This window comes from Marmota flaviventris, chromosome 10 (genome assembly GCF_047511675.1).
Source record: "Marmota flaviventris isolate mMarFla1 chromosome 10, mMarFla1.hap1, whole genome shotgun sequence".
Lineage (NCBI taxonomy): Eukaryota > Metazoa > Chordata > Mammalia > Rodentia > Sciuridae > Marmota > Marmota flaviventris.
In genome coordinates this window covers 576,033-587,234 of record NC_092507.1, presented here as the reverse complement: position 1 = coordinate 587,234, position 11,202 = coordinate 576,033, and the positions used below count along the sequence as shown (strand labels likewise).

The 11,202-nt window shown below is 50.8% G+C and overlaps 1 protein-coding gene and 1 long non-coding RNA gene across 2 annotated transcripts; both read left to right on the top strand.

The window, feature by feature from the left end:
* The first annotated feature begins 267 nt into the window (after nucleotides 1-267).
* Fndc10 (fibronectin type III domain containing 10) lies at nucleotides 268-2,341 on the top strand. The gene has a single exon (XM_027947448.2). It carries the CDS (start codon nucleotides 268-270, stop codon nucleotides 940-942), a length of 675 nt encoding a protein of 224 aa, XP_027803249.2. The 3' UTR covers nucleotides 943-2,341.
* Nucleotides 2,342-6,683: 4,342 nt separating this feature from the next.
* LOC139707198 (uncharacterized) lies at nucleotides 6,684-7,967 on the top strand. The gene is made up of 2 exons (XR_011708708.1): nucleotides 6,684-6,892; nucleotides 7,478-7,967. It is a non-coding gene; the product is annotated as an uncharacterized lncRNA (long non-coding RNA).
* Nucleotides 7,968-11,202: the final 3,235 nt, after the last annotated feature.

The window sequence follows — 11,202 nt, the reverse complement described above, 5'->3', positions numbered from 1 at the left end:
AGACCCGCCCTCCGGCGCCCGCGGGCCGCGGCCCGGCGAGGGTTAAGGGGGGCGTGGCGTGGGGCGCCCCGCCTCCGCCGCCGGGTCCGAGCGCGCACGGGGCGCGGGGGCGGGTCGGAGCGGGCGGCGGCGGAGGGCGCGGCGCCGGGCGAGTGCGGGCAGCGGCAGCAGCAGCAGCAGCGGCGGTGGCGGCGCGGCCCGCGTGACCCACCGCCGCGCCCCGTGCGCCCGCGAGCCCGCGCCCCGCCGCGCCGGCCCAGCCGCAGGATGCGCGCCCCGCCGCTGCTGCTGCTGCTGGCCGCCTGCGCGCCGCCGCCCGGCGCCGCGGCCGCCCCGACCCCGCCAGGCTGGGAACCGGCCCCCGATGCGCCCTGGTGCCCCTACAAGGTGCTGCCCGAGGGCCCCGAGACGGGCGGCGGGCGCCTGTGCTTCCGCAGCCCCGCACGCGGCTTCCGCTGCCAGGCGCCCAGCTGTGTGGCGCTCTCCTCGGCCGGCCGCTCGCTGCGCGCGAACGTCCTGCGCAACCGCAGCGTGCTGCTGCAGTGGCGCCTGGCGCCGGCCGAGGCGCGCCGCGTGCGCGCTTTCGCGCTCAACTGCTCGTGGCGCGGCACCTACATGCGCTTCCCCTGCGATCGCGTGCTGCTCGGCGCCTCCTGCCGCGACTACCTGCTGCCGGACGTGCACGACAGCGTGCGCTACCGCCTGTGCCTGCAGCCGCTGCCGCTGCGCGCCGAACCCGCCTCCGCCGCCGCACCGGAGCCCGCCGAGTGCGTGGAGTTCACCGCCGAGCCGGCCGCCATGCAGGAGATCGTGGTGGCCATGACGGCGGTGGGCGGCTCCATCTGCGTCATGCTTGTGGTCATCTGCCTGCTGGTGGCCTACATCACCGAGAACCTCATGCACCCGGCTGTCAGGCGCCCCGGCCTGCGCAGGCAGGCCTGAAGCGCAAGGCGGTCTGCCCATCTGGGCACAGCCTGCCCAAGTACGCCTGAGACCCCAGGCCCTACGTCTGCTCCCCTCCCTCCTCCTCATTCCCGCTCCCTCTTTAAGATCCCCACGGAGGGCCTGATGGAGACGAATAGGGAACCAGCCGGTCCAAAACAGGTACCTTTGCATCGTCACAAGACCTTCTCAGTCGGGCGTCTGCTTTCCAGACTCTGACTCCGAACTGGCCCTTGGGCCTGGGATGGGGTGCCAGCTGCATCCAGGTCTCTAGGCTTTCCAGAGGCCTTTACCAGGGGACCCAGGACATATAGCCCCTTCCAGCAAGAGCCAGTGGCACCTGGGATCATCACCCTGAACCTCCATCCTCTGCCAAGTCGTCGAAGACAGGCCATGGTCATTGCTTGGTCGCTTTGTGCTTTACAGGTTGGGGGAGTGGCCCCTTGGAGCCCGTGTTCCCCCCTGCCCTACCCCAATGGGCTTAGGTTAGCTTTGTGCCTTAGTTCCTCAGGCCCACCGCAGGAGCCAGCCACCACCCCACTGCTGTCCAGGGGGTCTGTGGCTCTGAGACTGGCTGGCTTTGCATGCTTCTGGCCAGAGTCCCCCTGGGGACACCCCCCTTCAAGCTTTGCGGAAGCCTGGGGCAAGGGTAATCAGGCCTCTTAGTGTCTTCTGTGGGTCTGACCAGCCAAGAGCCACGATGTAGCTCAGCAGGCCAGGCCCAGCATTGGGTTGCTGCATCCAGGGGTGAGTGTCCTCTAGGTGGGGGAGGCTGGTGATTCCCCAGGGCCAGGCCCCCCTTTCCTTCTATGTACTGCCTCTGATTAGGACTTTCTGTGGGGAGTGAGGGCAGGTGGTTGGAAGGATGGCATTGGACCCCAAGGGTAGAAGGACAGCTGCCAGCCTTGCCCAGCCGGATCTGCCACAGTGGTCTGGATCCTAAGCCTCAATCAATCCAGGAGACCTCAGTGGCCACAGTGTGACCAACTGCAGTACTCCCAGCTCTTTTCATGATTGGGGGTTGAGAGTCCAGGATCTGACCCCAGTGATGCTGCCCATCCACCCACCATGGACACAGGCTGGGCTTGCCCACCTCCTGGCAGATCTGAGCACCTGGCTGAGGTCACCCAGCCACCTGGTGTGGTTGGCACCCATGGGAGGGTGGCACTGCCTGGCTCTCCATGAGCCCCTGGCTCTTATCACCTGGACTTGACCCTTGCACCTCCTGGCCACTATGGCTAATTATCTTCCTACCCCAGGGACCACCAGCAACCATGGGCCCTGGCTGGTGCCCCTGCAGCACCCCACACCCTACCTCTGTCTACGCTCTGCCCACACCCCGCATGGCGCTGGTCAGGTTCCAACCTGGCGCCAATGTCTAAATGTCCATCATTCTCAGACCAAAAATACTGTCTTGTGTGTTTATTTGAGATGGGGAGGGAAGTGGGGGTGGGAAGGCTGGGACCTCTCCAAGGTCTTTTAGCATCAGTCTGGTGGCAGCTTCAAACCCTTTTCCTGCCTGAGGCTGGGCCCCAGGCATGGTGCACAAGCATGCTGAGGGCTGTCACAGCAGGAGGACAGGCATCCCACAGCCTGTCCTCCCCTGCTCCCCAGACCTTGGGAAAGCAGGCTGGCCAGCTGTGTTGAGTGGGGGAGGGGAGGTAGCACCTGCCGCAGTTAGAAATAGCCGGTCTCACCGGTGACCCACTTGAGCTGTGCCAAGCAGCAATTAGGTGCTCTCCTCATCGGGGCCTCCCTGTACAGTGCTGGAGCTGGGGTGGGGCAATGTGAAGGCAGAGGAGGGGCCTGGGGCTCCCATGGGAGCCCATCCTCTCCTTGGGGCCTGCACAGCCCTTCCCGGTCGGTCTAGACTGTCCTTGAGCCACACTGCTGCTGGAGGAGAGGCTGAGCTCTGCAGAGTGACTCATCCCCAGGGGCCAATGCAGCAAAGTGTCTAGACAGCCTAGCAGAAGTGGGAGGGGGTTCTGGAGAGCTGCCTCCTATCTTGGCTCCCTGGGGCCCAAGCCACTTTCAGCCACAGATGTTAGGAGGGGGAGCCCTTGGCAGCACCCTGTCTGAGGCACCCCAGTGTCCCACCCCCAGCTCACAGGTACAATCAGGGTCCCAAGCTTTGGGAGTTGAAGTTGTAAGAAGCCTCCTCAGGCCCTTGACCTGGCTTAATCTCCTGCCAGCTAAGTCCACAGGCCTGCCAGTAATACTTGCAGTGCCCAGAGGCCACTTTGGGTTTGCACAGATGGGCTTGAGCAGACCTGCCACTGCAGGAAACAGTGAGCAGGGTCCAGCCTGAAGCTGGTGTCCCAGCCAGCAGCATCTGCTGCTGAGCTCACAGGCATTCCCATGGGCCCCTCCTTTCCCAGGGGTCACTTCTTGGGCAGGTCCCACCATCCTCCCAAGAACACCCTGGTTCTTCCTGCACCCGTTCCACCTGAGAGGCTAGAGGTCCACCTCTGAGTCTACTGGAAAGTCCTCCAGCCCCATCCTCTAGTGGCCTCTTTTCCTCTCCCTGTCTCTTCATTTCTTTTCTTTTTTTTCATTTTAAACAAGAAGTTTATTTAAACAAGACGGTTGACTTGAAGGGAAAACTATCTAGGAATCTTTTTTAAGAGTAATTTACCCCTACTTAAAGACAGATTGCCCTACATGTAACAGCTACGTTCAAAAAAGTTATAAAATTGTCCTTGGTTTCACAATGATAAATGAAAAACATTAAAATTCTCCAATCGAACAAGGTATGCAAGGATTTTTATGTTGTTCAGGTTTTTTTGTTGTTTGTTTTTTGTTAAAACAGTGAGAGCAAAATAACTTACTGGAATATAAAGATAAGAGCTGAATGAGCATGCCACTAATGGAGAAAGGGGATGTTTTCACAGAACCAGTATTTTTCCCCATCCCATCTCCATTTGATGTCAATCAAAACATATCATTGGCCATTTAGTTTTAAAAAAAAAAAAAGCAATATGCTTGTGCACAGACACCAGTTACTTTATGTACAATAAAGGAATGGGGAAGGGGAAAATGAAAGAATAAAGAAAACTATACTGTAGTAGTCAGGATGTGGTGGAACCAAATTGCAGTTTTCTAATTGAGAATGTATTCTGTAAGAACAGAGTTCTGGAGTGAAGTAGCAGGTTCCCTTTTCAGTAGACACACATCAATTGTGTCTTCATCCTCCATTTCCAACTGTGCAGGTGTCTGTTTCATTAACTGGCTGCCCATCAAATCGGAACCTGATCTGCCTCATGACAAACCCTGTCGTTCACAATATGCTTTCTTTAGTTTACTAAGTTAATCTTAAACTGCACCACAGAACCATCCTGCCCCGCCACCTTCAAGTTAACATGATCGTTGTTCTCAGTCTTGACTCCCTCCTTGGGCTTTTCGTCGGACATGGCGGGCGCCGGGGTCTCCTCAGCTGCCGCTTCACAAAAGAGGTACCAGGTCCACACCGAACGAGCACACAAGCAGCTCCAGGAGCGGCAGAAGAAGGAGGCGGCAGCGGTGGACGAGGGAGAGGGCTGTCTCTTCATTTCTGACAGGACTGGGGATGCAGCTCAGGGTAGAGCACTTGCCTGGACTGGATCCCAGCATCACAAACGCAAAAAACAAATCTCTCTCCTCCTGTTTTGTCCCTCTCTCTGTCCTGTGTCTCCTGCCTCTGTGGTGATGGCCATCATGTCACTCTCCTTGTCACACCTCCATGGCTTCCCTGTCCTAGAGGTGACCTCAGAAGGTTCTGGCATCACCTCACCGGTGCCCAAGCTTCGTAACCTTGCACTTTCCCCCAAGGACTACAGTGAGTGGTTCCTGTGGGCTGCCAGGGATTTCAACCTGGCTTTGCCTTCTGGGAGCCCTGCAGCTGGGCTGCACGTGGAGTGTAGTGACAGAGTGCTCACAGCACATGCAGTTAGAAATAGCCGGTCCTGGGCTTGATCCCCAGAGCCACACAAAGCCACGCAACCTTTCAGTGCCTGTTTCCTCGTGTGTGAAATGGACACAGTAATCAAATTCAACTTACCAGCAGGTGGAGAAGAATTAATTGCAGCCATTATTCATGCCAAAGACCCCTGAGCTGCATCTTTGTCTGGCTCCTAGCTAGATGTGTGGCCCTTCTTGAAATTCTAGTACAATGTCTCCAGTGTTTTAATCCTTCTATGTCCAAAATAAAGCCTTGCCCATCTCCTGAACCTGGTCACAGTGTGTGTCCCTATCTAAGCCAACTGGAACCACCCACAGTCATGCTATGCACACGTGCTTGGTGCCAGATGACAGCAGTGACACCAGGATTCTGTGATGCAGGATTCCCTCCAGAAGTGCCACGTGTTCAACAGTCCAGCAGCCCCCAGTTACCAGGGACACAAACATCACCACATCCTTTCAGAGACCACAGTTCTACCCACAACAAACCCAGCTACTAGTCCTTGTAGATACTGAACATGAGAAATGTGGCCAGTGCAGCTGAGAAGCCACATTTTAAATAAACTTAAGTTTAAATAAGCATATGTGTTGATTGGGTGCTGGGTCCAATAGCACGTTTTAGATGATTGTCTTTATTGTTTCTCTGTGTGTGTGTTGCCTGGATTTAACTCAGGGACTCACACATACTACCACCGAGTTATAACCCCAGTCCTTACATTTTAGACAGGGTCTCACTAAATTTCCTAGGCTAGCCAGGAACTTGTGATCCTCCTACATCAGCCTCCCAGGTCACTGGGACTATAGGTGTGTACCACCTGTAACAGGTTTATAATTTTTCTTCTATATTTCTTATATTAAGAAATCTTGGCATAGCCAAAGAGCACAAAAATGTTTCCTTACACTCTGCTTCTGGTGGCCACCCTCATACGTGCTGTGAAGTGGGGAGTCCACTGTTTCAATATGTGATGGAATCAGGCTCATTCTGGGTGGATCGGGCTGGCAGGGGAAAAAAAAAACACAGAAAATACCTTTTTCAGGGTCCAGGACAGCTTTTCAGCCTGAATCACGCTCCCGTCCCGGAGGGCATGGAGAGCAAGGGAGGCAAGAGGCAGGCAAGAGAGCCAGCACACCTGAAACCCCCCTATTCATTGGGGAGAAGCCATTCATAGAATATTCCACCCAAATAAGGCAGGGGATTGGATTTCAGAGGGTGGAACCTTGCTTGGGGATGTCTGTGGTCAGCAGTTTGACTGACATCTTGAAAAGCCATGCCCACCTCAGGTAATGTGTGGGATCATAGGCAGAGCCAGAGAAAAGGCACACATACGTCGGACAGCCCAATCAGGCGGCAACGTAAGCCCGGTTCCCTCACATGCTCAAATGCACATAGCTCACACCCACAGCCCGCGGATGGCTTGCACCAGTCGACACATCACCAGCCCCATCCACAACACCACCCCTCGACTCTGGTGCTGGGGTACTCCCTATCATGCAGCACACGCCCACCAGCACACTCTGGTCCATAGCTGTTACACATGGCAGGTCTGTCATCCCTCACTGCCACTAGGTTATCTTTAATACCTGTAGGAAGGGTTTCCCACATTTGCTCTTTCAGAACTTGAGAGTTCTGCTTCCAGCCAAGATGAAGTAACGGATCAAAATTACCCTACCACATGAAACAACAAAAACCTCAGAGTTCCAAGTGCACAGGACTAAGGGGGTGGAGGGGTGGCCCTAAAGGACAGGCATGAGCTGAGTGCTGTGGCCCTGACTTACTGACCACAGGAGGTTTTCTTCAACTCAGGCAAAGAGTGGTCTCTCAGGATGGGGAGGACGGCACCAGGCTCCAGCAAGCAGGGACAGCTAGTGCAGAAGCCGACTGGAGGGAAGGAGCCCTGGGGGTGCCTCCGTGTGCCTGCGGGTGGGTACCCGTGTGTCTGAAAGTCCTCAAAGTCCATGAAAGCCAACACCAAGAGCTGGAGCAGGAGGAAGAGTGCCTACCAACAGCTGGAAGGTGAAGGCTCTCTGGGAACTCTGCTCTCACACACAGGGCTGCCTGAGGCTCAGGGCCACTCGTGTCCCACGGTTTCTGTCCTTTTCGCTGTCCCATCTTGGTTTCTATTTGTGTCTGCTGCGTTGCGACTGTCTCTTCACTGTACAGAAGCCTTAACCCCATCCAGCGCTTTCTCTCAGACACTGCAGCATGACCCACACAAAACAAGTCAATAAACTGTGCTTCGTGATACATTTAAAAACTTCTATTTTTGATAGGTATTGATGAGAATAAAAGTCACAGGGAGAAATTATTTACAAACCATGATCTCAGATCTACATATGTATGAGAAACGTGTATAATTGTATATATTTTAAAAAATAATACAATGATAAATGCACAAAAGAAGACATAGAAATAGTGAATAAGTACATGAAAATATGCTCAATTTCATTAAAAGCACACTATTGAGGTACCATGACATATTATTCAAATATCTAAAATAGAAAAGACAAGCCATGCTTGGGCACTGCTGGTGGAGTACAAAATGCTATGTCTAGCTTGGAAAGCACCTTGACAGTTTCTTTTGCTCTTCTTTTTCTGCAGTACCAGGGATTGAACCAGGGGCACACACATACCAGGCAAGTGCTCTATAACCAACTCACTGTTAAGGTCTGTAAACAAGTCAGGATGGCGCCTGGCATTTTGCCAGAGGGAGTGGTTTGTGAAGTAACGCCAGGGAGCCATTAAGTGTGGAGATTCCTTATTGGTTGACTGATGTATCTAGTTTATGTTAATTAGATAAGCTGTGTGGAATGTATAAATACTGCTCCTGTCCTGCAATAAACGGCTCCCACTCCTGCTGTATCAACGTACACAAGTTGTTCGTCACCCCCCGGTTATTCTGCTGCAGCCGGACTGCAGCAACTCACACCCCTCATTTTTTAAAAAATACTTTTTAGGGGCTGGGGTTGTGGCTCAGTGGTAGAGAGCTCGCCTAGCATGCACAAGGCACTGGTTTGATCCTCAGCACCACATAAATGTAAAATAGATATTTGTGTCCACCTAAAACTTAAAAAATAAACATTAAAAAATACTTTTTAGTTGTCAATGGATCTTTTATTTTTTTTATATGTGGTGCTGAGGAAAGAACCCAGGGTCTCACACACACCAGGGAAACGCTCTACCATTGAGCCACAACTCCAGCCTCCATCCCTTCATTTATTTATTTAGGTACTGGGGATTGAACTCAGGGGCACTCAACCACTGAGCCACATCCCCAGCCCTATTTTGTATTTGTATTTAGAGACAGGGTCTCACTGAGTTGCTGAGCGCCTTGCCATTGCTGAGGTTTGGCTTTGAACTCACAATCCTTCTGTCTCAGTCTCCCAAGGCACTGGGATTGCAGGCACGAGTCTCCACACCCAGCTTTCTCATTTTTGAGACAGGTTCTCAATGTTTTGCAGGCTGACCTCAAACTTGTAATCCTTTGTCCCATGCAAAATCCCGCTCCGCTGGGATTAAAGGTGTGTGCTATTGCACCCGGCTGATAATTCTTTTTCTTTTTGACAGTACTGGGTATTTAATCCAGGGACTTCAACATGCTAGGCGAGCTGCATCTCTAGCCCCTTAGCAGGTTTTTTTTTTTTTTAATTTTTTTTTTTTAGTTGTAGTTGGACACAATCTTTATTTTTTTATGTGGTGCTGAGGATCAAACCCAGGGCCTTGCATATGCTAGGCGAGCGCTGTACTGCTGAGCCACAATCCCAGCCCTAGAGTTTCTTTTTTAAAAATGTTTTTATGGCTGGGGATGTGGCTCAAATGGTAGCGTGCTCGCCTAGCATGCGTGAGGCACTGGGTTCGATTCTCAGCACCATGTAAAAATAAAAAAATAAAGATATTGTGTCCACATAAAATTAAAAAAATAAATATTAAAAAATGTTTTTAGTTGTAGATTGACACAACACCTTTTATTTATTTTTATGTGGTGCTGAGGACTGGACCCATTGCCTCACATGTGCTAGGTGAGTGCTCCATCCCTGAGCTGCATTCCCAGCCTTTTAACAGTTTCTTAAAATATCAAATGTGCACTAACCACCATGATTCAATATTCCACTTCTAGATATCAATTCAGGGAAATGAAGCATGTGTTCACACACATATATGTTCACTGCAGTCATAAAATATCTATCTGTGGTAGCCAAATACTAGACAAAGTGCAAATGCCCACCAACAGGAGAGTGGGTATGTCCACATCACAGGGTGCAAACAGCTCAGCAACGACAATGAACCAACTATTGATAATGGATGATCTGGGTACTACTGCTGAGGGTCAGAAACCAGAGAAAAGAACACATTTTTTTTTTTTGTGGTGGTACTGGGATCAAACCCAGAGCCTCATGCATGCTAGGCAAGCCCTCTAACACTGAGCTATAACCCTACTCCGAAAGAATACATAGTATGTTATAATAATTCTAGAAAAATGAGAATAATGAAATTATGGCATTTGCCAGTAAAAGGATGGAACTGGAGGCTGTTATGCTAAGTGAAATAAGCCAATCCCAAAAAACCAAAGACCGAATGTTCTCTCTTATAAGGAAGGGGATGCTAACACACAATAAGGGGGGGGGGGCAGAGGGAAAAACAGAAGTTCACTGGATTAGAAAAAGGGGACTGAAGGGAAAGGAGGAGGATGGGAATAGGAAAGACAGTAGAAAGAATTAGACATTACTACCCTATGTTCACATATGATTACATGACCAGTGGAACTCCACATCATGTACAACCACAAAAATGGAAGGTTATACTCCATGTATGCAAATTATGGCAAAATACATGCTCCAGTCATGATAACTGAAAATAATAAAAAAATTAAAAACTTAATTCTAGAAAATGCAACCTACAGCAACAGGAAGATCAGTGGTTGCCTGCGAGACACGCGGGTTGCATGAAAGGGAACACAAGAATCACAAGGAAGGATGAGATCTTCCCAGAATAATAGATGCATTCTTACATCTGTTTCACAGACGTACACATATTTCCAGAAACTTGTCAAGGATTGACATGCTTATTTCAGCCTTTTCCCCGATGGTTTTTATGGGGGGCTGCTAGGGAAAGAACCCTGGGTTTAACACAGAGCTGCTTCTCCAGTCCTTTTCTTTCAGGAGACAGGGTCCAAGTTGTCCAAGTCAGCTTGAAACTTGTGATCTTCACGCTTTAGCCTCCTGGGTCTCTGGGATTATAGGTATGTGCCACCATGGCCAGCTCTAGATCATCTCTTATCACCCGCCAAACAATCCTTCGATTTATCAAATATACCAAAGGATCTTCTCTAGCAGCCCTGTCTGTGTTGTTTTGCAGTACTGGGATTGATCCCAAGGGTGTTCTACCACAGAGCTACACCCTTAGTCCTTTTTCTGTCTTGAGAGGGTCTCACTAAATTACCCAGGTTGGCTTTGAACTTGCAATCCTCCTGCCTCAGCCTCCTGAGTTACTGGGGATAATAGTTATGTGGCACCTAGCCCAGTACCCCCTCCTGTATCTTCGTTCTTTTATTGGTACTTCATGGTCACAAGGGAAGGCCATATGCTGGGGGTTGTGGAAGGATCCTAAAGGGAAGAATGGGGCTTGTCTATGCTGGGGCCCTAGGATTCCCATGGTCTTCAGTTCAGCCAGGATTCGGCTGCCTGCCTGCTTAATTAATAAGCAAGTGATTATTATTTTTTTTAAAACATCATTTGCTTATTTCCTATGAAGATGAGCAGCAGAATCTGTCCAGCTGAGATCCAGGCGGGTGCCCTGGTTGGTCTGCAGGTAATACTCCCACCCATAAATGACTGATATGCTTTAGACTTTATGATCTGCATTCAAAATATTCAAATAAAACAGCAAAGGCGGGGAAGATGCCCTAATTCATCCTTCAACCTGCCAAATCCTACAAAGCACATGCTTCCTTATATCATTTCCCTAACTGTACCCTGGAGGTCCTTAAAGATTTTTAATACTGGGCTGGGGATGTGGCTCAAGCGGTAGCACGTTTGCCTGGCATGCGTGGGGCGCTGGGTTCGATCCTCAGCACCACATAAAAATAAAGATGTTGTGTCCACCGAAAACCAAAAAATAAAAACATTTAAAAAAAAAAAAAAAGATTTTTAATACCTGGGGCTGCAATTAGTTCAGTGGTAGAACTCTTGTATAGTATGTGTGAAGTACTGTGTTTGATTCTCAGCACCATATAAAAATAAAGATAATGTGTTCATCTACAACTAAAAAATTACAAAACATTGACACCTGACTTATTATGAGGGCACATGCTTGTGATTCCAGTGACT